This window comes from Dasypus novemcinctus, chromosome 18 (assembly GCF_030445035.2).
Source record: "Dasypus novemcinctus isolate mDasNov1 chromosome 18, mDasNov1.1.hap2, whole genome shotgun sequence".
NCBI classification, from domain to species: domain Eukaryota; kingdom Metazoa; phylum Chordata; class Mammalia; order Cingulata; family Dasypodidae; genus Dasypus; species Dasypus novemcinctus.
The window spans coordinates 72,765,427-72,791,425 of NC_080690.1; the positions used below are offsets into that span (position 1 = coordinate 72,765,427).

General features: G+C 62.6%; 2 protein-coding genes across 2 annotated transcripts; one reads left to right on the plus strand and one right to left on the minus strand.

The window, feature by feature from the left end:
* Nucleotides 1-1,330: 1,330 nt before the first annotated feature.
* Nucleotides 1,331-17,182, plus strand: IGLON5 (IgLON family member 5). Its single transcript, XM_058280718.2, has 8 exons — nt 1,331-1,562; nt 9,034-9,112; nt 9,915-10,147; nt 12,369-12,488; nt 13,575-13,709; nt 13,825-13,945; nt 14,281-14,435; nt 15,683-17,182. Exons 1-8 carry the CDS (start codon nt 1,484-1,486, stop codon nt 15,769-15,771), a joined length of 1,011 nt encoding a protein of 336 aa, XP_058136701.1. The 5' UTR covers nt 1,331-1,483; the 3' UTR covers nt 15,772-17,182.
* A 1,089-nt stretch (nt 17,183-18,271) lies between these two features.
* VSIG10L (V-set and immunoglobulin domain containing 10 like) lies at nt 18,272-25,809 on the minus strand. The gene is made up of 9 exons (XM_071209419.1): nt 24,406-25,809; nt 23,816-24,109; nt 23,433-23,717; nt 22,483-22,737; nt 21,835-22,113; nt 21,397-21,693; nt 20,102-20,215; nt 19,764-19,912; nt 18,272-19,280 (listed from the first exon to the last, which is right to left on the minus strand). The coding sequence occupies exons 1-9, from the start codon at nt 25,379-25,381 to the stop codon at nt 19,209-19,211; spliced, it is 2,721 nt and encodes a 906-aa protein (XP_071065520.1). The 5' UTR covers nt 25,382-25,809; the 3' UTR covers nt 18,272-19,208.
* Between the last annotated feature and the right edge of the window lie 190 nt (nt 25,810-25,999).

Genomic DNA, 25,999 nt, shown 5'->3' on the forward strand with positions numbered 1-25,999 from the left:
TCCGGCCAAGCCCACACGGGAGTCCAAGGTCAGCAGAGGCCTGGCGGGGTTCCAGGCTCTGCAGACACAGCCTTGAGCAGAAGCAGAGCAAAACCCTGCCCTCGGGAAGTTTGCATCCTGGAAATGGGCGGTGGGGGAAAGCAGCCGAAGCTGAAGAAGTGAAAAATGGAATCAGAGAATCCTGAATGCTGTGAAGGCAAATATATATATACCTATATTTGCCAGAGTTAGGGATTGGGGGTGGGACTAACTTTGCATAAGTGCAGCAGCAAAGGCTTCTTAGCTGGGAGACTGAAATGATAAGGAGAGAGGCGCACTGGTCTGGTGGGAAGAGCATCCTAGCAGAAGGAAGAGCCAGTGCCTGAGGCTGGAGCACGTCAGGCTTGCTCCAGGGCCAGAGAGGAAGCCAGGGCCAAGTTGGTGTGTGGTCCAGTGGTTGTGGACTGCAGCCTGGAGGCAAGGGCAGAGGTCTGGACAGGTGGGAGGAGAGGCCCAGCAGAGCCAGCTGCTCTCCCAGGGGGCTGGGTGGGGTGGGAGAGGGACAAGGAGGGCCGTTTTCACAAGCTCCGGCTTCCAGCTGCCCCTTCTTTTCTGATGGGAAAGGGGCCGGACTCCTCACGTGGTGGTCTCAGAAGGGGGTTTACACCTGGCCATGGAAGAGGCCAGGAACCAGGAGGAAAGAAGGAACCACAGACTGCTGGGCGGACCCCGCAGCTCCTCCAAGATCCAGGAACCTTGAGAACTAGGGATTATTCCATGCTGCTGGGGAAGACACCGAGCAGTGACTCGGCCAAGGTCACGCAGCAAAGCCGGAGTGGAGTCAGGGCAGTCTGCACCCCCTGCAAAATCAGGTCTCCCCAGTCCCGCCCTGGCCCCCTATTACCCCGGGGCTGAGGGCTGGGGTGGAGGGAGGAAGGAAATTCCTCCCCGAAAGTCAGTGGAGTGCTTATTCATGGAAGATGGTGGAGGAGCTGACCTGGTCCCCGGGGAAGAGGGGGCTGGGACCTGGACCCCTGGGTCTGAGGGAGGAGGGGCTGGAAGCCTGGACTCCTGGGTCTGAGGGAGGAGGAGGAAGTGGGGGACCTGGGGGCTGTGCTTGGGGAAAAGTGTCCCAGACCCCGGGTTCCGGGGCGCCGGAGTGGGAGGGCCGGGGGCCGCCGGGGCGGGCAGGGGTAGGGGCCGGGCCGCAGTAACAAAGGCCTCTCCCTCCAACAAGCAACCCCCCCTCGGCCCCGCCTCCCCGGCCCCCCGCCTCCCCTGATTGGCCGGTCTCCCTGCCCGTCAGCGCCGCCCCCCTCCCCGGGTCTGCAGCAGCTCCGGCCGCCTCGTCGCGCCCCCCCGGCCCCCTCCCCCCGCCCCCGCCGCCCCCCGGGCCGGTGCAGCCGCAGGCGGGGTCCCCCTCCCCCTCCCCCTCTCCCCCCAGGCCTCGCGCGCCCCGGACCGGCCCCCCCTCTCCCCTCCCCTCCGCGCCGCCGCTGCCGCGATGCCCCCCCCTGCGCCCGGGGCCCGGCTCCGGCTTCTCGCCGCCGCCGCCCTGGCCGGCCTGGCCGTCATCAGCCGAGGTACCGCAGCGCCGGGGGCGGGGGGCTCGGCCGGGACGCCGGGGCCCCCGGGCGGGGGGAAGGGGGGCGGGGGCCCGCGTCCCCGGGCGGGACAGGGGGTTCCGCGGACGCCGAGGTCGCGGCCCGGGGCGGGGAGATGGCGGGGGGCCGCGTCCCCGGGCCGGGCAGGGGTCCTCGGATGTCTGGGTCGGCGCCGGGGGCAGGGGTCCTCGTCCCGGCGCCGGAGCCTGGGCTTGGGGGCTGGGGAGAGGGTGGCGGACGCCGGGTCGCGGCCTGGGGGCGGGAGTCTGCGGCTCGGGATCGGGGGTGGGGGTGAGGTCAGAGTCCTCTCCCCCAGGCACGATCCCTGGACTGAGGTGGGTGGGTGGTGGCGCCGGGGCCGCCTAGGGGGTCTCTGCGCTGAGAGCGTCCCCGAGGAGGTCCTGGCGGGGGGTGGGTGGAGATGGGGGAGGGAGGCCTACCCAGAGCCTGCCAAGGGAAGGGGCAGACGGGCCCGGAGACCTGGGGCTGGGGGCTGGGGAAAGGGGGAGCTGCGACCTCCCCGGGGGAGGGGCCGCGATTCCCCAGCTGGGTCATCCGGGCTGGGAGAAAGTGTTGGTGCTTTGGGGGGTGGAAGGTGTAGTTTTGTGGAAGAGCGGAGCTGGGGGTCCAGGGAGGTGGGGGTGCTGGGCCGGGGGGTGGGGAGCTCAGATGTGAGGAGCTGGGCTGCGCGTCTGGGCACGCGTCTGGGCTGAGGAGGAGAGATGGGCGCTGAAGAGGGAGGGGGAGGGCTAATGCAGGGGTCAAAGGGTTAATCTCAGCCCTCCGGTGGGGGAGGGGCGGGGGAAGGTCGGCTGTGGAGCGGGTGTGGGGAGTCAGGGGGCGACTTGGACCGTCTCTGGGCCGAGGATGAAGGGGGACCTGGGTCTCCCCAGGAGGGAGGGAGGGGAGCGCAGGAAAGCTGGAGGTTCCAGGCAGGGGGCGGGGGCAGGGGCAGGGGGAGTTTAGTGTTTCCAGAGGTTTCCCCAGGCCCTGCCCTGAACCCAGAGCCTGAGTCAGGGACTCTGTCGGGACCCAACCCCGACAGACGCAGAGCCCCCCAGAGCCTCACGGAGGCAGCCCCCGTGGCACCCACAGTCACCCACGCACACGCGGGCACGCACCCGCCGCTCACGCCGGCGCGCAGACACACTGGAGCGGCGCCTTAGGACCTTCTCCCCGCCTGGCCCCGCAATCACTGCCTGCTTCCAGGTCTCTCTCTGAGCCTCTGGGTCCCGGAGGAGGATGCTCTGTATGTGTCATTCCGTTTGTCCGTCTCCCCGTCCCTGCTGGTCTCAGCACAATTTCACATCTGTCTCCCTCTGCCTCTGAGGCTTTCTGGTTGTCACACCCGCTCGGGGCTCTCCTCTTCCTAGTTCCCGCGGCTCACGCCTGAGTCCTCCCTCACTTCTCCTTCCTCTCCTCCCTCCATCCCCCATTCCTCCACCCTTGGTCTCTCCTCCCTCCCTCCTGCCCCTCTTTCCTTCCTGCCTCCCCTTCTCCTTGCACCCTCAGAGTAACTTCCCATGTCCCCACTTCTGCCCTTAGGATTCCAGACATCCCCGTTGCAGCGCCTCCGGGGCTGGGGACGCTGGTGGAGCCAGGAGGGGCCTGTGACCTTGACCAAGTCCCTTGCTACCCCTGGACTTGAGGTTCCCCATCTGAGAACCGAGGGCTGGAGGGAATGGGGCGCAGTGGGCTGGAACACAAGTAGGAGGCAGGAACTCACCCTCACCCCATGGGTGGGCTCTGGGAGGCCGCCACGGCAAGGCACACACTACAGTACCTTCTCATTTGTTCATTTGATGTTTCCCAAATTACACGAGGGAAACAGTCCACGGGCTTATGTGTCAGAACAAGCCCTTTCCCCCCCACCCTTCCTCACCTGCTCTCTGCTGAGGACCTAGGGCAGCAACTGGCTGGAGCACACCCTTCCACAGCTTTCTCTCACACCCCCGGAGGTCCCCGTCTGTAACCGATTGGTTTGCTGGCCGGTGTTTTCCCCCAAATAGAATCATGGTTTGCTGGCCGGTGTTTTCCCCCAAATAGAATCATGGTAAACCCATTTCTCTGCAACAGGTTTTTTTTTTTCCTTTTTTCCTACTTAAGTCTCCCTCCCTGGCATCTGTAGGTAACGATCTGTCTTTTTGTTTCTGCATTCTTTATGCACACACACATATCTTCATCTGCAAGAGTAGCAATGCTGCTGTATTTAAAAGCAATTCAACAAAATCCAGTGGCAGCCTCAGCTGCGGCCAGTGGTGCGGGGGTCCGCTGCTTACTGGGCAGCCGGCGTGGCATGGCTGTTTAGACAGAGCGGGCGGGCAAACCCGGCCCGCAGGCGGGAGCCCCGAAGTGCCGGCGCCGCCCCTGACCTGCTCACTGCGGGACGTCCGAGCTCCCCGTTTGTCCAGGCTGGTGCTCCGCTTCGAGGGTTCATGTCACAGATTTTGATTCCAGACGGTCATTGTTCTGGGAACTGGAGCTGGGGATAGAGATGGCAGTGAACAAACCAGAGCAGGCCGGGCCCTCAAGGAGACTTAGTGGGGAGAGGGAGAACAACAACAGAAAAAAAACATCAACAAAGAAAAAAACAAAGAAAAAAACTAGAGAGGAGCAGTAAAGAAGGTAACAGAGTGACGCATGCCGTGAGGACAATCAGGGACGTCAGGGCCCAGCTGCCCGCCTTGGTGCCCCCGCGAGGGAGGCAGGCGTCCCTGAGCTGGAGAGGTGGAGCTAAGTCCTGCAGGAAGAGGAGCCGCCTCTAAAGGATCTGGGAATAGCAGGAGTAAAGGCCCTGCATCGGGGCCAGCATAGAGGTCAGCGAGGAGGGCTGTGCGCAGGGCCCAAGCAGCATGCAGCGTGCGGTTCACAGGGCTCTGAGCCTGCATCCAGGCAAGAGAAGGACGAGTCTGGGGACTCCTCAGTGCCAGTTAGACCAGGCCCTGCCTCTTCTCACCACCAGAACTACTCACCACCACTCCCCAGATGCAGCCTTGCTTCTGCCACTGACTCAGTGGCCGGGGCAGGCTCATGCATGCTCCCTAAGCCTCAGGCTCCTCATCTTTGGTTCCTAGGGCCCCGGCTCTCAAACTCCTACTCATTCGTCAAGGCCCAACGTTAAATGCCCCCTCCTTCAGGGGGACAACCTGCCTGAGTCATAGCCCACCCACTCTTCTGGATCCCCTCTGACTCAGCTGGGACAGTGTCCATGGGGGGTTCCCCACATGGCCAGGAGTTTCCAGGCCTCCCCGGGTTGGAGGGTCCCGGCTTTGCCTAAGTTCCCTTGCAGGGTAAAGAGGTTCTTCCTCCAAGGCACGGTCACTCAGGTTGTGAGAAAACTCCATCTTCGGGGAACTCACCTGCGTGCAACTTTCGTTCCTTGATTTATCAAGCAGGGATGAGGCCCACCGATCTGGACTGTAAATTCCACGAGGGCAGGGGGGAGTGCGATTGCTCCCTCACCACTGGACCCCCAGACCAGCCAGCATCTGGCCCATGATCACCCGAGAGCTGTGTTCGAGTCCTTAGCCGGCAGACGCCGTTCTACAGATTGCCTCTTTTAAGCTCCCCACAACCCCATGACAGGGGCACAGTTATAATCCCCATTGACAGCTGGGGAAACTGAGTCCCAGAGAGGATCTGAACACAGGCAGCCCAGTCCCCCAGTGTTGTCCTGGTGCGATCAGAGTGGGTGCTTGCCGGGCATGCGTTCAGCAACCACCGAGTCAGGGGTGGGTGCTGGGCATAGCGCACCCGCCCAGACCCCCCACCTGAGTGCAGCATCCAGTGCAGAGAGACCGACGCCAAACCAGGACAGTTACAGCTGCTCCTTAAAAAGCAGCCGCTGGGGAACAGCGGATGTCGAGCCCTTCCTGCAACCCAGGCCCCCAGTTAGAAACACTTCACTTGCAGGATCCCATGGGCTCCCTCCCCAACGCCCTCGGAGCCAAGAACTCTTCTTTTTCTCTTCTTATAGATGGGGAAACTGAGGCTCAGATTGGCGTCAAGTCACCCACTCAGGAAATGGTGGGGCAGGCGTTGGGTCCCCAAGCCCGGCCTCTGCTGCCTGTTCATTCCCTCCACAAACACCTCCCTGCCCTGGGCTAGGTCAAGTTTCCAGCCCTCGGGGGACTCCTGTGAAGGAGGGGAGGCCTTCAGGACCACTGCCACAGCTGGTTTGGAGGGTGTCAAAAAGAGCGGGTGGGGACTCTGCCTCAAACAGTCAAGTAGGTCCTCCTGGAGGAGGGGGCACTTGAGTTTGGACCTTGAAGAATGAGTAGAAGTTGAAGTTGGAGAAAGTGTCACAGGCATCCATTAATGAGTGAATACACAGTCAACTAATGTTTCCCATGGCCACCTATGGGCCAGACCCTGTGCTGGGAGATGCTGGGACAGGGACCAGAGCCTGGCTCTGGCCTCGGGGAACTCCTAGTCTGATGGGGGAGACAGGTCCAGGCAAGGACCGGGAGGACTCAGGGAGGGCTTCCCAGGGGAGGTGAGGCCTAATCGAGGCCCTTGGCAGAGGGGAGGGTTTTCCACGCAGAATTTCAGAAGCAGGCTGCTTGTACACTGGCGTGTTGGTTTGCACATCGGCGTCTCCTGAGGCTTCCTGTGGCTGGGCCCTGGGCTGCTGGGAGATGCTGGGGCCCTGGAGTTGGTTCCCATCCAGGTCCTGCCCTGGAGGGGCTCCAGTCTGATGGGGGAGGCAGGCAGCCCACGATCCAGGGTGCTCAGGCAGTGAGAGGAGCAGCCTGGCCCAGGGACAGAGTAGGTCATGGACTCCTAGAGGGTGGGCCCTGAACCCCCGTAAATCCTCATTTACTGAAGCCCAGAGAGGGAGAAGACTGGCTCGAAGACACACAGCACAGAGGGGGCTCCTGATCCCGGCACCTGGGGACCCGTGACGTGCAAATCCATCCCGGAGGCCCACAGGAGGCATTGGTTCTTCACTGCACATGTCCCGGCACTGCCCCCAGCTGCCCCCTCCCCGGGCCCAGCCCTGGAGGAACAGCTCCTGGTCCGGCAGGCGAGACAGACCACTCCGTCCAAGGTGCACAGGGACCTCCTGGAGAGGCAGCATTTGACCAGGGCCCTGGAGGAGGAGAAGGGGAGGTACAGAGCGGGACCAGGCATGCACCAGGGGAGGGGGCAGAAGAGCGCTGCCAGGGCGGTGCCAGGCTGGGGGCCAGGGCAGGGTCCAGGGAGGCCTGCAGAGCCCCGAAGGCTGGGCAGAGGAGGGGCGGGGGCTGCTCTGGCTGGTGGACAGCCCCCTCAGGCACGGGATGTGTGCGTCTGTCTGTCAGTGCTTCTGTCCAATGGAACATGTGGTTAAGGTTCTGCCTGCCAGGGTGGCCCCCATCTGCCAAGCTGTGGGCCCAGCCCCTGCGGGGAGCACCGCGGGGGACCTATGGGAGCCCCTGAAGCAGCCCCTGCTTCCAGGCTGCCCTGTGACGGCGGTCGTGCCGCTCCCGCCCCCCCCCCAGGGCACACCTGGCAATGTCTGCAGACACTGATGGTCCTGACTTGGGCGTGACTGGCACCCAGCGGGGAGGGCCCCGAGGGTCCGCAGTGCCAAGCTGGGGCGCGGGTGCCTAGCATGTGCGACCAGCCCTGGGGCGTGTCTGTCTGTCCATCTGCAGGGTCCAGCTGCAGATTGGGTCTTCGCATGGATGTGAGACTGTATTTCAGCCTGGGTGTGACACCCCCTGGAACGGCGGGAGGTGTCTGTGTGTGCGTGTCCTCGCCCCCCGTGACCCGCCCTAGGTGACAGCTTGCGGCTGGTTCTGGGCCCCGCAGCCCCTTTGTGCGAGAGAGGGCGTGGCCGCCCAACTCTTTCATTACACTGGCTGTCACCACGCGCACGACTTTCCAGTGTGGGGGAGGAGGGGGGTGGCCCTGTGCCATGAGCTCAGCGTGACCTACGCCAGCGCATGTGCGTGCGTGTGCAAGACGACTCCCCTGGCGCCGTGTGTCACGGTGTGTGGACTTTACAGTGGTGCGGGGGCGGGGTGCTATTTGTGTCCTTGGGTCCGAGTAGATGGGGGTGCCTCCCTGTGTTGTGCCCAGGGCTGGCTCTTTGTGGCTGAGCAGACAAGGTCCTGACCTCCGGCTGGGTGTGCGTCCAGGGCTGGGTGTGCGTCCAGGGCCTCCGAGCTGGGCCCAGGCTGCGCGTGTGGCTGAGAGTGAGGGGCTGTTTGCTGGCTGGGGCTGCTCTGGGTGTTCTCCTGGAATCTGGAAAAGGTGCGCGTTGCGTGTGCATGTGTGTGTATGAGTGTGGGCGTGTTCGGTATGTGTGCGTGTGGGTGTGCATGTGTGTGTAGGGGCATGTGTGTGTGCACGCACACGCATCCCCGTCCCCCGTCCAGTTCAGGGAGCGTGCGCCCCCTCCCTCTGTCCCAGGAGGCGCCCTGGCCTGTGGGAGGGCCCAGCGGCTGACCCCAGCGCCTGGTCCGCCAGTAGCCCTGGCTCGGTCCCAGCCGCACGCCGAGGGGCTGCTGATGGAGAGGGCCTCCGGGAGCCATCGGGGCCGCACGGGCAATTAATTCATTCGATTAATTAGCTCCTCATCCCGGGGCGGGGGCAGGCCCTCCCTTCGCGACGTCCAAGGTCATTGCCTCCTTCCTCCCCGCCCGCGCTGTCTCCAGCGCCTCCGCTAGCCCAGCCCCCACGCCCTGGCCGCGGTCCAGGGAGAGATGAGCGGGTGGGGGTGGGAGCCCTGCCGCGGATGCCCCTTGTGCTGCGCAGGAGCGGGCGGGCGGAGCGTGGACACACGTGTGTGCCTGCGAGTCTGTGCGTGGCTGTTCACGTCTAAGGGCGAATCTGTGGGTCTGTGAGCAACGTGAGTCGGGCATCTCTGCGTCCCTCTGTGTGTGCGGTGCCGCTGCGCCAGGGTCCTCGTGCTCGTGGGTGTCTGTGTGTGCACATCAGCGTACCCAGGGGTCTGGGTGAGAACCTGCGTGCAGCGGCCCTGTGGGTGCACGTGTGTCTTGATGGACGTTTGTACTGTGGGTGTGGACGCGTGTGCACCTGTGAACGTGGAATTGTGTCTGTACATGTCTGTGTGCACGTCTATCTGTGCATATGTACCTGCATGTCTACGTGCGGCTGTTATCCGTAGGCATATGTGTCTGTGTCTGTGTGGGGCTGTGTGTACACATGCAGGTCTCCGTGTGCACCTGTAGCTGAGGATGCACGTGCACACGTGGTGTTTGTGACAGTGGGTGTCTTCTGAGTAGGTCTCTGGAGGTGCGTGTGCGTGAACCCATGTGCGTGTCCCTCTGGGGCTTTGGCAAGCACGTGTGTGTGATTGGCATGGCAGCTGCACATGCGCGTGCCGGTGTGTCTGCGCGGGCCACGCGTGGTGCGCGTGCGCGCGCTCTGAGACGCGGGGCGGAGCCTCCAGCGCAGGCCCTGCCGCCCCTCCCCCCCGGCTGAGCCCCTCCCTTCACAGGGCTGCTGTCCCAGAGCCTCGAGTTCAGCTCTCCTGCAGACAACTACACCGTGTGCGAAGGTGACAACGCCACCCTCAGGTACCCCCCAGGGGGCTGGGGAGGGCTCGGGGACCCGCACTCCTGCCCCTTTGCCTCCCAGAGCCGCAGTCGCCGCCTCCTCAGACCTCCTGCCCATATGGACAGCCAGACACCTCCCGTCAGAGAGACGGGGCAGGGGGCGCCGGCCTGAGCCAGCACCACCCCTACCTCGTGTCCACATCTGTCAGGGCGCTGGGAAACAGGAGCCCCTCGTGGGATTGCCCAGGGTTCCAGAGTTTATGCACATACAGGCTGAGAGGCCAGGGCGCCTGGGAGTGCTCAATAAATGACAGCCAGGAGGGAGCTCTCTGGGTCTCTGCCCCTCCCTCTGGGCCTCTGTCCCCCTCCCTCTGGGTCCCTGGCCCCTCCCTCTGGGACCCTGTCCCCCTCCCTCTGGGTCTCCATTCCCCTCCCTCTGGGCCTCTGCCCCTCCCTCTGGGTCCCCATCCCCTCCCTCCGGGTCCCCGTCCCCTCCCTCTGGGTCTCCATCCCCCTCTCTATGGGTCTGTCCCCACTCTGGGTCTGTCCCCACTCTGGATCCCTGGCTCACAGCAGTTCAGTAACTGTCCCTTCCCTTGTGGCCCTGAGGCACACGCTGTCCCTCTCTGAGGCTCCGTCCATCCCCCTCACGTGGGCTCAGTAATGCCTGATTCTTAGGGCTGCAGTGGAAACTGGGGACACGGCGACCTCCCTGCCCTGCCTCATCCCAGGGGTGGGGGGTGGGTGGAGAATCAAGCTGCCAGTTCTGCTGCGGGAGAAGCACCTCCCTCTCTCCCCCCCACCCCATACCCCCACCCTGTAGCTGCTTCATCGACGAGCATGTGACCCGCGTGGCCTGGCTGAACCGCTCCAACATCCTGTACGCGGGCAACGACCGCTGGACCAGCGACCCGCGGGTGCGGCTGCTGGTCAACACGCCCGAGGAGTTCTCCATCCTCATCACGCAGGTGGGGCTCGGCGACGAGGGCCTGTACACCTGCTCCTTCCAGACCCGCCACCAGCCTTACACCACCCAGGTGTACCTCATCGTCCACGGTGAGCCCCCCGCCCCTGGCACTGACCCACCCACTGGGCACCTGCTGGCCAAATCCCAGGTGGAAGACACAGCAGAAAGGGACAGAGGCACGTGGACGACCACACTCCAGCGTGGCCTCCTCCAGGGCAGGGTGTGGGGGGGGCGGTGCTCAGGGGACAGCCGCATCCATGCAGCGACTCCCCACAGAGCCGCTGCTCTGTGCAGGCTTTGTTCTAGGGGACGCTGGGGGTGCAGAAGGGACCAGCGTGGCCCTTTGGGAGCTGGTTTCGCAAGGAACGGCTCCGAGGGGGCTCTCCAGACATGACGACTGAGCGGAGACTTTCAGCAAAGAGCTAGTGCTGGAAGAGGAACCACGTGTGCAGAAGCCCCGGGAGAGAGCCAGCCAGTGTGGAGAGGCATCCGTGCAGCTGGATGCCACCAGAATTCAGAGGGGGAGCAACAGGTCTGGAGGGGCACCCACAGAGGGGCAGGAGCCAGGAGAGGGGCCGGGCGGGGCCAGGGCACTCAGGAGCCTGCCTCACCCAGCGTCAGACGTGCAGCCGGCAAGTTAAACACGAAATTACCCTATGACCTGGCAGTTCCAGCCCCTAGACCTGTTACCTCCAAAGAATCGAAAGCAGAGGCTCAGATACGTGCACTCCAGTGTTTGTAGCAGCAGCATCCACGATAGCCAAAAGGGGGAGGCAATGCAAATGTCCCCCCAAAGATGGTAGATATGCAAATGGAATATTATTTGGCCATAAACAAGGAGTGAAGTTCTGATATGTGCAGCAACAGGGATGACCCTTGAAGACATATTGAATGAAAGAAACCAGATACCAAAGGACAAATATTACATGATTCCACTTGAACAGGCAAATTCCTAGAGACTGTAAGAGCAGAGGTTACCAGGGCCTGGGAGGGGAACAGGGTTTTTTTGTTTTTGTTTTTGTTTTGCTCCATGGGTAGTTTCTGTTTGGAGGGATAAAAATGTTGGGAATAGTGGCAAAGGTAGCACAACATTGTGGATGTAATTAATGCTGCTGAGTTATTTAAAATGGCAAGTTTTTGAATTATAAATATTTTACCAAAATTTCAAAAGAAGACTGGTTCCCCCCCCCCCCCCCCCCGCCAAAGTTTTATTTTTAAATGAGTCTGGAGGGGAGGGAGGAGAGGGAGGAGAGGGAGCACAGAAACAGACCCGTAGGGGTGGCCAAGAGCTCAAGTGTGGGAGCCAGACCTCCTGGGTGTGGAGCCTGCTGGGCTCTCAGGAGCTGAGCCCCCCGGGCAAGCGCCCTGCGTGCCAGGGGGAGAGTGCTGCAGTTCATCAAATCCAAGACAGCATCGGCTGGAAGAGGCTGCATTAGTGTAGGTTCTGCTAGGAAGGGAGAAAATCTGCCAAAAAAAGTCTGGCATCATATATGGTAAGGCCATTCTGAGTTGAGAAGTGTCCAAACGGGAAGAAAGCGTGTGCCTTCGAATTGATGAAAGACCAGCATCCACCCCAGGGTGGCAGAGAGGGTTTTGTAAAGCACTAGGAACAGGGTGCAACACTCAGCAAGAATACAAGCATGCACTAATTTAAAATAACAGTAATAGTAGATAAAAATAGATGTTGATGAGGAAGGGGGAATTCAGACCTGCTGGATGACAGAGAAACCGAGTTGCAATGAAGGTGGAGAGAGGGACAGAAGTCCAGAAAGAGCAGGGAAGGCAGAAGGCCAGCTAGGCGACCCGGAGGCTGGCTCTTTGGAGACTCAGGGGAAAGGGCTAAGGGGCAGGGAGAAGCAGGGAAGAGCCGCTGTCGGCTGGGACTCCGGGATCTGATGAGGAGGAGCTGGGACTCCCAGGTCTGAGGGAGGAGGGGCTGGGACTCCCGGGTCTGAGGGAGGAGGGGCTGGGAGCTGGGACTCCCGGGTCTGAGGGAGGAGGGAATGGGGGCTGGGACTCCCGGGTCTGAGGGAGGAGGGGCTGGGGGCTGGGACTCCTGGGTCTGAGGGAGGAGGGGTTGAGACTCCGGGTCTGAGGGAGGAGGGACTGGGGGCTGGGACTCCTGGGTCTGAGGGAGGAGGGGTTGGGACTCCGGGTCTGAGGGAGGAGAGGCTGGGGGCTGGAACTCCCGGGTCTGAGGGACCAGGGGCTGGGAGCTGGGACTCCTGGGTCTGAGGGAGGAGGGGCTGGGGCCCGGATCCAGGGGTCCTGAGGGCCCCTGGCCCCTCACTGAGCTCTGCCGCCCCGCAGTCCCCGCGCGCATCGTGAATATCTCCTCGCCAGTGGCGGTGAACGAGGGCGGCAGTGTGAACCTGCTGTGTCTGGCCGTGGGGCGGCCGGAACCCACGGTCACCTGGAGGCAGCTCCGAGGTGAGGACCCCACCCCTTCCCCGCCTCCACACACGGATCCCTCACTCCCAGCCCCGCCCCTTCCTCTTATCCCTCTAATACCGCAACTCTGCGGATGGCTCGATTTCCCCATCCTGCCCTGACCCAGTTCTTTCGCCTGCGGAGCCCAGATCCTGAGAGAGCCTTAGAGCTCGCCCAGCCCCTCCCATCCCGACATCCCCAGCCCCACCCTCCCGCAAGTGCTCCTGGGCTCGGATCCCTGCTGCCAGGCCCCGTTCTGCACCCCCAAGCCGCGGACCCCCTGGCCCTCTTACCCTCTCCCAGTCACATTCCCGCCCCTCACTCTCGCTCACCCGTTCCCAAAGAGTCCCCGTCCGCACCCCGCAATCAGTTTTAGGGGATTCTGATCTGCGGCTCCAGGCTGTCCCCAAACACCGAGCCCAGATGCCTGAACTCGACATCCCAGACCCACATGTCGCTTCGCCTGACCCACCCCCAGCCCCCAGGCCCCCAGGCCCTCACTCCTAGGTCCTTGGAGGCCACCGGCCAGCTCCAGGTCCTCTCCCCTGCACCCCCTGAGGCCCCGGCGCCCCGGGGGCAGCTCTCAGAGCCCTGTACCCACCCCCACGGGGGCACCCGAGCCCCATGATCCCCGTCTTGAGCTCCTGGACCCCTGGGTGCCCTACGTCTCCATCCCAGTCTAGACGCTCGGGGCTTCTGAGCCTCGTCCTGGGTCATGACCCTAGATCTCTGGACAGAGGATCCCGAGAGCTAGGTCCCGGGCTCTGGACCCTCCCTGCTGCATCTGTATTTCCTGGATCTTCTGAGGCCCAAGATCCGAGGTCCTCCCCACTGACCCCGTGACCCTGTCAGACCCCGGAAAGCTCCGAACCCCCAATTCCTAGTCACGGAGCCCCAGGTCCGCTGCCCTCCCCCAGCCCTCGCAGCTGCTCCCAGGCCCCGCCAGCCCCTCCCGGTCCCCCTGACCCGGGCACTCCAACCCCCCAGTGCCCGCCCCGCTGATGTGTGCCCGTCTTGTGCCCGTGTTGTCCCGTGTTAAGTGTCTGTGTCCGGCCCCACCCCTGCCCCGCCCCCCTCCCCCCACAGACGGCTTCACCTCCGAGGGCGAGATCCTGGAGATTTCCGACATCCAGCGGGGCCAGGCCGGGGAATACGAGTGCGTGACGCACAACGGGGTTAACTCCGTGCCCGACAGCCGCCGCGTGCTGGTCACCGTCAACTGTGAGCCCCCAGGCTCTGGGCCCGGGGAGGGAGGGTCTCGGAAGGAGGGGCTGGGGACCGGGGCGCCTTAGTCCGCCTCGCCCGCTGGAACTCACTGAGCCTCGCCCCTCGCCAGACCCTCCGACCATCACAGACGTGACCAGCGCCCGCACGGCCCCGGGCCGCGCCGCCCTCCTGCGCTGCGAAGCCATGGCGGTGCCCCCCGCGGATTTCCAGTGGTACAAGGATGACAGGCTGTGAGCACAGCCCCGCGGCGGGGCGTGGGGAAGGGGGGGGGGCGAGAATGGGGGAGGGGGCGCTGCTGGCTGCTGGGCCCCGGGAGACTGCGGGGTCCTGGGAGGCTGAACCCTGGCCCCAGACTCCCTGGCTAAGCAGGGCTGGGGTCGGGGTCTAAGCGGTGGTTCTGGCGGTCCTGGGTCCGGCAGGCTCTGAGCGCCCCTCGAGACCCGCGCCGCGAGCGTCCCCGGAGAGGGCGGCTAGTTCCCTAAGCCCCGGGGGTGGTGGGGTTGCGGGGAGGGGGCTCTGGGGGCGGGGCTCCTGCCGCCCGGGCCCTGACCCCAGCGCCCCGCAGGCTGAGCAGCGGCGCGGCGGAGGGCCTGAAGGTGCAGACGGAGCGCACCCGCTCGATGCTTCTCTTCGCCAACGTGAGCGCCCGGCACTACGGCAACTACACGTGCCGCGCCGCCAACCGGCTGGGAGCCTCCAGCGCCTCCATGCGGCTCCTGCGTGCGTCCGCGCGGCTGGGGCGGGGGCGGGGCCGCGGGGCGGGGGCGGGGCCGGGGGCGGAGGTGGGCAGGGCGGAGCTGAGGGAGGCGGGGCCAGGGCGTGGGCGGGACCGGGGGGAGGTGGAAGGGGCGGAGCCGGGAAGCTGGGTGGGCAGGGCCTGCGGTGGGTGGCGCCGGGGAGGTGGAGACTCCGGGACCTCCCCGCAGACTGACAGCCCGATTTAGGAAAGACACAGATGCTGAGATCAGAAGCAAAAATCAGAGACGTAGTGAGCGCCCGCTAGGGGCCAGCGTTGGGCAAGCCAAGCAACAAACGAGCAGCAGCATATGTCAGTAAATAACAGGCAAAGACAGAAATATACCAGTGCCTAGTTTTAGGTACCCAGAAGGGCTACTAAGGAGAGAAACCTTAAAGAGGACTGGGGGTGGGACATGGATAAGCTCATCAGAGGAGGTTCCTGGTGGGGAGGACGTTTGCCCCGGGTCCCAGTGGTAAGAAGTCAGCCCTGCCAAGCTCCAGGGGGATCGCTGCACGGCGCAGGCAGCCGCACCTGCAGAGGCTGAGCAAGGAGGCGGATATGACCCGAGCAGGCTCAGGTCGAAGATGGGGGTGGGGGGCTGTGAAGCGGGCAGTGACGTCTGGTTGATGCTTCTAAAGACATCGCTTTAGCTGTTGTGCGAGGGATGGGCTTTGGGGACGAAGGAGGCAGGGAGACCAGGAGGCTGCTGCAGTCCTGGGGGCGATGGGGGCGTGGCAGTGAGGGATGTCTGTCTGACAGGCGCTTAGAGGGGGCGACGCAGGTAGAAGTGGTTCTAAGGCGTCCGCTCGAGCAGCTAGGTGGATGGGGCAGCCCCGAAATGGAGACGTATACCAGGCTCGTCGGTTTTAGGGAAGGAAAGTCAAGAGTGCACTTTTGATGGATTGAGGAATCGAGGCTTGGTGGGAATTCTGGATAGAGAGAAGGACAAGCACTGAGAATCCCGGGTTGAGACAATGGAGGTCGAGGATGGAGAGGGGCAGGGAGAGGAGAGGGAGAGCCTGGTAGCAAGGAGAGGCAGGCAGCGAGATAGGCTCCCAGCCGAGGCCCCGAAGTCAGAAAAGCAGACCCTCAGAAGAGCAGACCCGCACGCACTGAGAGCCCCGAGGCCCCGGGAGACGACGCAGGGGGAGGCGCCCAGGAGAGGCAAGCACTGGTGCCCCTGCCCCCGGGCCGCATTCTGTGACCCTTCCTTTCCCCCCTTCTCCAGGCCCCGGATCTCTGGAAAACTCAGCCCCAAGACCCCCAGGGCCCCTGACCCTCCTCTCCGCCCTGGGCTGGCTGTGGTGGAGGATGTAGGAGACGGCTGGCCTCCCCCCACCCGGGGCCTCAGGCCGGGAGCAAGAGAGGAAGGGCGAGCGAGCGCCGTGGGTCTCCAAGGGGCCGAAGACCTCTCGGCCGCCGAGGAAGAGGAAGAAGCAAGATCTTTAGAGAACCCATCACTGTGAGGGATAACGCAAAATTATGCATCTTTCTACAGCCATTCTCGTCACCCGTTCACGTTTCCGATTGTGACCCACCCCAGCCACCCCACACCCCTCTTAGCTCAGGCTGTGAACTGGATCGTGTGTGTGTGTGTGTGTATGTGTGTGTGGTGGGGAAGGGGGCTTGGCCTTCCTCCCCCCGCACCCACATCTTCTGCCCCAACCCTGGCCCCTCTCCCCTCGGGCTGGAGGTAGGTCCGGGGTGGTGGAAACGGTGAGGAGAGCGTGCCCAGGCTCTCTGCTCTCCCAATATATGCACGCCCACCGGCCCCCCCCCCCCCCCCAGCCTGCCGAAGGGGGTTCCTTTCAGCTGTCTGGCTGCTGGGAGAGGTGTGACACTCTCCTGTCAAGCTGTCGTTCAGCAGGGAGGGGAGGGTTCTCCAGCTGGCTCCCGGCCTCCCTGTTGTCCACCACTGGCTGCCTGTGACCAGACGCCCCCTCGCTCGCTCAGCCGCCCCAGACCTTCCCACTTGCCCCATCCCTCTCCACCCCGAACTTTCTGGCCCCCTCCTGGGCCGATCGGTGCTTCCATCTGACTGTCAGGCCGGTGGCTGGTGCGGCCGGTCTGTCTCAGTGCTTCGCCCTGCCCCCACCCCACTCCCCTCGGCCACCTGCAGTGCCACCCAGCTGTCCCCAGAGCCCCTGTGCAGCTGGCCTTCCCTGTGCAGCCGGCCCGCGGCCACCCAGGGGCCTCACCGGGTTCTTTTGCCCCAGCGCCCCCACCAACTGTACCCCCCAAAGGCTGACCCGACCGCCTCACACACACTCAGACACACGCACCAGCGACCGTGACCAGCAATAGCCCCTGGCACCAGCTGCCGCACGGCCGGTGACCAGCTGTAGTTCCCCCAAGGGTGGGCCATGGTGGCCGGGGAAGAAGCATGGAGGAGAGGGAGGCCTCCCCTGACATCCTGAGTCCACACACAGATGCCACGTCACCAGCTCCGACTCCTGGGAGACCCTCTATAATCACTCACCCCAAACCACTCCACCCACAGCTTGGTGGGGGAAAGGGCAGAGAAGGGGCAGGGAGGCAAGGGGCAGTGACTGTACCTCAGACGGGGGCGTGGGCCCCATCCCACATTGTCTTCCATTCCCAGGGTCCAGGGGACAGGGAGGGGTGGGAAAGGGGCTGATGGGAGAAGGGTGGGGGGCCCTGGGGGCTGTGTGTTCCGATTCATGGGGAGTGTTGAGACCACCTCACCAATAAACGCCTTTTTCCAAAGTCTCTGCCTGCAGGCATTGGCATCTTTAAGGATTTGGGTGAGAGGAGGGCAAGGCGGGCATTTGACGTTGCCCACCTAGTGTCATTTCTCCCCCTACTTTCTTTTTGGGGAATTTGGAATTGACCCTAGGCCCAGAGATGACCCCTGATTGGCTTAAGGCAACAGGATTGGTTCAGAGATGGACCATGACCCAGTCAGGCTGATGAGAGAAAATGAATCCCAGCGCTCATGGGTTCACAGAAGAGATGCACTTTGCCTGGGTAACAGAGCCAGGAGAAGCTGCATCTGTGGGGTTATTTTGGGGGGGGGGGGCATGTGGAACTTGAGAATGACAGAAAGACTATGGAATGCAGAAAGGAGAGGACAGAGCTAGAATCTGTGATGACATCACTGGAGCAGCTGGATCAAAACGTACCTGATGCCCCCCTTCACTTACATGCATGACAGTGTCCCTTCTATGTTTAAGCCAGTTTGAGTTTGGTTTCCAGTCAGTGATCGAAAAAGAAGCAAAAACTTAAACTGATATGGAAGAAGAGATGTCACAGTTCTAAGGCCCCGCCAACCTGGACTCTCATCTTTCTAAAAAGATCCAGAGGCTCTATTTCCCTAAGGGCATCTTCTACTTCACAATTTAACCAGAATCCCTCACATACTTTCTTCTCTGAGACAGACACTGGGTGTCTGCATTTTAGTGATTTGCTTTCCCTTTCTTCTTTGTTGGCAGATGCACTTCCTGTGATACAGGTTGAGATAGCTGGTTTTCCAGCCTCTCTTGCAGCTATGTGGCCAGTTTTGACCAATGAAAGGGAAGATTGCTGGTAGGCTTCCAAGAAAGGTGTTTTTCCATCAGCGAGAAAGAGAGGTGAGGTAGGAAGACAGCCATGCCTCATTCCTTTTATCTTAGGACACTGTTGCATAATGATGTGATGCCTGGAACTACAGCAGCCATTTTATTACTAGCATAGGGCCACAAGCCTGGAGACAATATACCAACCCACTGAGGGTGGCAGATAAGCAGGGTGTGAAGGACCCAGGTACTTGACAAGGTAACTGAGTTGCTGAACCAAATCAAAACCACACAGACCTTCATACTTGTTGCCACTCTGTATTTTGTTCCTTGCAGCTAAAAGCATCCTCACTGACACACTCGCTAAGTTCCTAATGAGAAACTCAGCCAAGAAAAGGAAAAACCATTATGCTGGGGAGAGCAGCAGAAAGCCCAGCCCTGTACTGGCCCCAAAATAGTTGATCAGTTAACAAATATTTCTTGATAGCCTGCTGTGTACTGGACTCTGTGGTGAGTGTTGGGGAAAATGACGTGATCCCTGAAACCTTCTGTTTAGAGAGGATGTCAGAGCCAAGCAAGGAGTTATCATGATGGATGAGAAGCTAGAGGGCAGGGTTTTGGAAGTGTCTTTGTAGATGGTAATGCACCCTTAGACTTGAGGAATGAACCACACAAAATAAAAGGAAGGGTTCAAGGCAATGTGAACTCCAGAGGCAAAGTTCTGGAGGCAAAATAACATGGTGCCCATTCATAGAACCAAGAGAAAGTTTGTACTACTTGGAGTAGCACAGGGGAAGGTGTAGGAGAGCAGGCAGCCATGGAAGTGTTGAAAAAGAGGAGGGACTCATCTGATCTGTTTTAAGATGAAGACTCTGGGAGCTGGGAGAAGCCCATCCTAAAGGAGGGAAAAAAATGGATGAAGGGAGAACTTTTCTGAGAACCTGCTCCAACGTGAGCAAAACAGCGAGTCCTGCCTTTGTGCCAGCCCACCCTGCCTGGTCCGGGTAGTGCGAGCCACCCTTCTCGGGCCAGCAGGAGGCTCCCCCAGCCCACGAGGCATATCCCCTTGGTTGCAAAAACACAGGCAGAGTCGTCTTCTGTGGTGAGAGGAGACAGGAAGTCCCACTCTTGGGGTCCAGCCTTCAGTTGAAACAGGACAGGAAAGTCTTGCCTGCTGTGGGGGTGAGGCAGGAAGTCCTGCCTCCAACTTTTCTGAACTGCACAGGCCACTGGCCCTCCTCACACCTGCGTGGCTGCCCGCACAGTCCTTGGGAGCCCACCTGGAGAGATGCCTGGACTGGGGCCTGTGACCTGGAAGGAGGAGGGGAGGTTGATCTCTGAAGTTACCCTGGAGGTGACACAGCTGCTCACCCGCCTAGCCTTTTCGAGCTCTTTCCTTTCTGAATTTTTCATTTAGAAGGGGAAAGCGTGCCTGGCCACCCTTGGGGTGGGGGGATAAGACAACCCAAGTTTTAAGTGGAAAATTCCATCCCACTTTGGAGAAAAAATGAAAATCTTGCCCAATTTTTATGGTGGTGGGGGGGACACAAAAGGAGGTCTCACTCCACCCTGGTTTTAGGGAAAACTTGAATTCACTCTCCCTTGAACAGACATAAAAGCTGGGTGGGAACTTCTGTCCATCTTTTCTATTTAAAAGGGGGAGGGGGTTAAGGCTTCACCAACTGTAAACCAAAAAGTACAACTAGAGGAAGACAATTCAGAACATCTCATCCCCCTAAGAAACTAAAAGTGCCGCCCCTATCCCCGGAAGGAAACTGGGGTGCCCACACTCACTGGGTGGGTCCCCGTTGGGTTAGGGTCCTCCAGAGGGACTTTGGGGAGCGGAGGCCGTGGAGTCTGGGTTGGCGTGACCCTGCCCATCTTCTCGGGCCAGGAGATCACCCGGGGTGAGGCGGGGGGCCGCTGCTTCTTCGAAGAGGCTCCTGGGGGGGGGGGGGGGGACACGCGATGACATGATTGGCTGCTCCAGCAAGCCAGCCCAGCCAATGAAGTGGAGCCTTGCTCTGATTGGCTGATATGGAGTGACGCCGAAGGGCCTGATGGGTTGGGCCAGGTCTCCCCTCTCCGCCCCCCCCTTCTCCCCAGGGTCCTCCAGCAGACCCCTTGCTCACCCTGGAATCTGCACAAGCAGCAGAAGCACAGGAGCAGAAGCGCTGCCAGGAGCGCCAGGCCCAGGAGGGAGCCCAGGACGATGCCAGCGATGGCCCCGGGACCCAGGGTGGCACCTGGAAGAGATGGGGGGGGGGGGGAGGGAGAGGAGGGCAGCAGGAGCTGGGCCACATTTCCTAAGCTGCGAACGCATCCTTCCTTCAGGGACCCAGGTGGCCAGGCCACCTGCCCCTCCCCTCTCAGGACCCTGGAATCTGGGACCCCAGCCTCTCAATTCATTTCCTGAGTGACAGTGGTGAGCCTGGTACTGTGCTCAGTGCTCAGAAGTCATTGGTGGGTGCATCAGGAAAGAGACCTACCTCTCGTGGGGCTTAATTCTAGGAGGGAAGCCAGAAATAAATGTGCAAATAAAGAGCATAATTACAGATTGAGCAAAAAAGGAAAAAGCGTGAAGAGAGCGTATCTTTAGAAAGGGGGAGGTGGTGAGAAAATTCCCCAAGGAGTACCATTTGAGGGATACCTAGAGAATAAGGAGTCAGGCCTGCTAGACCTTGGGGAGGGTGTTCCCAGCAGAGGAACAAAAAATGCAATGGCCCAGAGTTGCAGGTAAGAGTTTCCCCTGCTCAGCAAAGTGAAAGAACGTGTGAATGAAGGATGTGCAATGAGGGGAGAGAGAGGGAGGGACTGAAGTCAAAGAAGGGAAGGAGTTCTTGTGGGAAATCATGGAAGGCTTTGAAGCAGGGCATCAGCACGATGTGATTTACATAATTTTGGCTTCTACTCAATGAATGGATTGTAGAAGGGCACAGGGGGGAGGAAGGGCCAGAAAAACAGCTGTTGCTGTCTATGTGCGAGAGAAGGGTGTTGCACCAGGGTGGTGGAATGGAGATGGAAAGGAATGGATGGGTGAGGACACTTTGGAAGGAAGATCAACAGGCCTTGCTGATAATTGGGATATTGGGGTGGGGTGCACTATGGGGGAGGGGGAACAATTTGGACATGTGAAGTTTGAGATGTCAGATAAAGAGTTGGCTTCTTGAGTCTAGAATTCAGGGGCCAGATCAAGGTAGGGTAATGTATGTGAGAGTTATCTGTTTATCAATGATGTTGAAAGCCCTTGGGCTTTGGACAATATTGCAATGAGGAGAAATATAGGTAGAGAAGAGGCCTGAGCCCTGGAACACTCCAATATTGAGAGGCTGGGGAGAGGAGGAGGATGAGGCCTCAAACCAAGACCGAGGATCTGGACCAGTGCTGGGACACAGGCAGGGAGAATGCGCCAGCAGCCCCAGCTCACCGGCCTGGTAGACGCGGCTCTGCGATGGGGTCCCTGGCTGGCCCCCCAGGGTGGGCAGGATCCGCAGGGCCCAGGTCCCCGGGCTCCGAGGAGGGAGGGGCACCACGGCCGATCGCTCCCGAGGCCCCAGGATGAGCAGGGAAACCCAGTCCCTGTGCGTGGTGGCTCTGCCCAGGTCAGGCTGCTCCAGCCGCGCCTGCACCTCAAAGCCGCTGACCAGGGCTCCGCGCTCCACGTCCCAGGTCAGCACAGCCGCATCTCGGGCTCTCTGCAGCCTCCAGGAGGAGATGGAGGGTCCTGAGGGGAGGCAAGGGCAGGGGTGGGTTCCTGGGTCCAAGAGGGGACAGCGAAAGGGGCTGGGGGGGCTGGACTCCTGAGTCTGAGGGAGGAGGGGGCTGGGGACTGGTCTCTTGGGCTCTGGGAAAGGAGGGGCCTCACCAATAAGGGTGATCTGGTCGCCCCCAGCACCCAGCGCCCCACTGCACACCACGGAGTAGTTGCCCAGGTCCCAGTCCAGGCTGAAGTTGCCAATGAGGAGCCTCCGCCCGTCCTGGCTGAGCCGCAGGCGACCCCCACCACCAGGAGCCAGGGGCCGTCCTTCCCGGGTCCAGGATGCTCGCGAGGGTGGGGGACAGCCGGAGGCCTCCAGCGCTATCTCTGCCATCCCCGACAGTGTCTCCTCCACCCTCGGATGCAGCAGCACCTCTCGGGGGGCCTCTGTAGGTGGAAGAAAACACAAACAAGGAAGTCAAGACGTTACCGTGGGTGCAATGGACAAGTCCTACACCCTTTTGTACATCAGAGCGCGGTGACACCCCAGCAGCTTGACCCAGAACTGCCTGTTCACTCACTCTCTCATTCATTCATGCATTGCTTCACCCACTCACTCATTATTGGATTTGCTCAACAAGTCCTCCCTGAGCACATGCTATCCTTCTCAAGCACTGAACGCTCTGAAAAAATGACGGGTTCATCTCTCGGGAAGTAGGAAGGTTTCGACCCTCTTCCTGGATCCTAGCGGGGCACGGAAAGATCCTTCTCCAGGGTTAAAGACAAGGAAGCCCCCCACTCCCCGCCCCCTCGCACCCGGGGTGACGGTGCAGGTGCGCCTGGTGACCAGGTGGCGAGCAAGGCACGTGACAGGGACGCCGCTGAGCCGGGGGTGGGCGGGGACGGCCGCCAGGAGCTCAGAGGGCGCCGGTCCCGCGCGGACGCCCTCGGGAAGACCCTGGAGAAGCAGGGAGGCGGCGGGAACGCCTCCGGGCCACGAGCAGCGGAAACGGAGGCTGCGGTCGCCAGGGCCCCCTTCGACTGAGCACTGTGGGGACCCAGGGGGCAGATCTGCAGAGGGAAGAGAAAGACTGGGGCAAGGGCGGAGCACCCCGTCTCTCCCCTGGCCCCGCCTCCCCGCCAGGTGACCCCACCCCTTCTCCATCTAGCCCCGCCCCATTCCCCACAAACTCCCCCCTTTCCCCAGAAACTCCACCTCCTGCGGCTGCCGATGCCTTCTTTCCTAACGTGGCCAGCCCCTTGCTTTCTGGGACCATCCCTTTCCGAGGGCACTCCGCCCCCTCCCCAGGCATCTCCGCCCTTCCCTGTGAATCCCGCCCACTTGCCAGATGACCCCGCCCCCTTTTGCCACGTGACCCACTCTTTGCCATTTAACCCTGCTGCTTACTTCGCTGAGGCTGTTCCTTGCCCCAGAATCTCCGCCCACTCTGGGGGCCTCGCCCCCCTTCCCGGGCACCTGCCTCCTCGCTGGCTCCGCCCCTTCACCTGGACATCCCCGCCTCTTCTTCAGGAGATCTCCGCCCTTCTTGACGTTCCCCTGGCCCGGCCATCCCCGCTCCTCCCGGCTGGCCCCGCCCCTTCCCTGGACAGCCCCGCCCCTCCCTGCTGGCCCCGCCCCCACGGGTAGCCCCGCCCCTCCGCGCTGGCCTCTCCTCTCCTGCGCATCCCGCCCCTCCCTGGCCCCGCCCCCGCGGGCCCCGCCCCCTCTGACCCCGCCCCCGCGGGCCCCGCCCCGGCGCCCTCACCCGCCACGGTCAGGTTGAGCAGCGAGCGGCGGCGGCGGCCCGTGCGCGGGTTGGCGGCGAGGCAGGCGTAGGCGCCGGCGTGGCCCGGGCCGACCGCGGGCAGCAGGAGGCGCGGCCCCGCAGGCACCGCGGCCTCCGCGGGGTCCGCCAGGCTCCACGTGATGGCGGCGGGGGGCCGCGAGGCGGCGCTGCAGCGCAGGGTCACGTTGCTGCCCGCGGACACGTAGAGCGCGGGGGCGGCGTCGCGGTCCGAGGCGACCGTGATGAGCGGCGGGTCGGGGCCGTCTGCGGGCAGGGGTCGCAGCTGGGCCTCAGCGCCGCCTGCCCGGGGCCTCGGGCCCCGCGCCCCCGCCCGGGCGCCGCCCGCGCCCCCGCGCACTCACAGAAGACGCTGACGTCGGCCGCGGCCTCCGCCCGGCCGAAGGGGCTGCGCACGCGGCAGGTGTAGCGGGCGTGGTCGCTGCGCCGCGGCCGCGCGATCAGCAGCTGGTCGCCGTCCGCGCGCACCCGGGGCGCCTCGGCTCCGTCCGGGTCCGCCGCCTCCAGGGCTCGCCCGTCCCGGCTCCAGCTCAGCTCGCCGCGCCCGGGCCCCCAGCCCACGCAGCGCAGCCGGAGCTCGGCCGCCCCCTCCTCGGTCTCCGGGGCCTGGGGCTGCACCGACAGCTGGGGCAGGGGCTCTGCAAGAGGGGGCACGGGCTCGGGGACCGGCCTGAGATCCAGGTCTCCGGGCCCTCTCCTCTCCGGGTCCCCAGCCCCCTAGGCCCTCCTCCCCTGAGAGCCAGGAATTTTGGCTTCCAGGTCCAGCTTCCCTTGAGCCCCCTTGTCTTGGCCCCCAGCCCCTCTTCTCATCCCGCCCACAGGGACTCCAATCCAGGACCCCTTCCTCTGGAGAGCAAACCTCCTCAGAACGACCCAGTGCCTGGCCCAAGGATCAACCCAGGCAAAACATTCCCTGCACCCCAGGGCCACTTACCATACACACCCACCGTGAACTCCCGAGTCTGTCGGGAGACCCCGGCCCGGATGACCTCAGCTGTGTAGACCCCGGCGTCGTCCAGCCGGGCAGAGGTGAGTTCCAGGCCCCCTCCAGCCTGGTCAAATCGCAGGCGGTCCCGATGAGCAGGGTCCAGGCTAAGAGAACCCCCTGGCCCCAGGGCGCCAGCTGCCAGCACGGTGGAGCCCCTGCGCCAGACCACTAGAGGGGGCGGGGGGCCGGGCCTGGGGGCAGGCACCAGGGGGAGCTGGATGGCTGTCCCCACCAGCACAGCTAGAGGCTGCCCGGCCTGCTGGGGGAAGCCTGCCGCAGGGTGGGCCTCCGCAGAAACTTCCTTCTCTGGTCTCTGGGCTGAGAACTCAAGATCCCACTCCTCTGGGGAGAATTTTGAACCTGCAGCCTCAACAGATGGTTTGGTGTCTGCGGCTGATGCAGAAGCATTTGACACTGGAGGCTTAACCGAGCTGGAAGGCTGGGGGTCTCTGGCAGGAACCTGAGAACCTGAGGTGTCCAGAGGTGCTTGGGAACCCGGGATTTCGGAGGCGTTGGGACGCAGGCTCTGGGTAGGGAATTTCAAGTCTGGGGCCTCTGCAGAATTATCTGACCAGAGGGACCCAGACACGTGGTTTGGACTGGGGGCCTCGGGAAACCGTCTGGAATCCGGGATTCCAGCAGACAGTTGTGAACCTGGAGACTGATCTAGAAATTTCCAGCTAGGGGCTTCGGTGGCAGGAACTTTTGAACCCAGGCCCAGGGAAGCGTCAGAGGCGGTTGCAGAGTTGTTTTGCTGAACTCCGGGAGAGGCTCTGAGGGCCAGGACCCCTGCTCTGGAGGCTGCAGAGAGGAGGACGGGAGGGCGTCGGGGGAGGCCTCTGGGGAGGGGGCCGGTGGGGAAGGGGTGGGCAGGGCACTTACCCAGCAGCAGGAAGAGTGGCAGGGCCCGCCAGGCGTGCATGGTGCCAGCCCGCGGCCCAGAGGACACTGCAGCAGACCCAGGGCCCGCACCCGTCCCTCCTGGGTAGGACGAGTCCGACAGGACAGGTAGCTTCCTGGGCGGGGAAGGGAGCCAGCACCGGCGGGAGGCGCCAGGATCCCCCACCCAGACTTGACAGCCACACTGCCCACCCCACCCCACTCACCTTCATCAGCTGGCCCCATCTGAGTGGAGACACAGCCTGACCCCTGCGTGCCCCACCCCTGGGGTCAGGATGGGGGGAACTGGGTCCCAGTTGGACCAGTGATAGCGAACCTGTGGGCCAAAGCCAGGAAGACTTCCTGGAGGACGTGAGGTGACATGTCATGTTGGAGAATCTGACGGCCTTGGCCTTGGCCTCACCTTAGGCGTTCTCCTCCCCAGTCTGCTCCATCCTCCTGCAGCCTCTGACGCCCATGTCTGGCCCTGCCCCTCTGCTTCAGCTCTACGTGGCTGCCTTCCACACCCAGAACCAAATCCCAAGTCCGTCTTCTCCAGCCAGATGCCTCTCCTGTGACCCAGCGCTGCATTTCCGTGGCCCCAGCCCCTCTCTGCCCTGCCCCGCTAGGCTCAGCATCTTCCTCACTGCCCCTCCTTCCT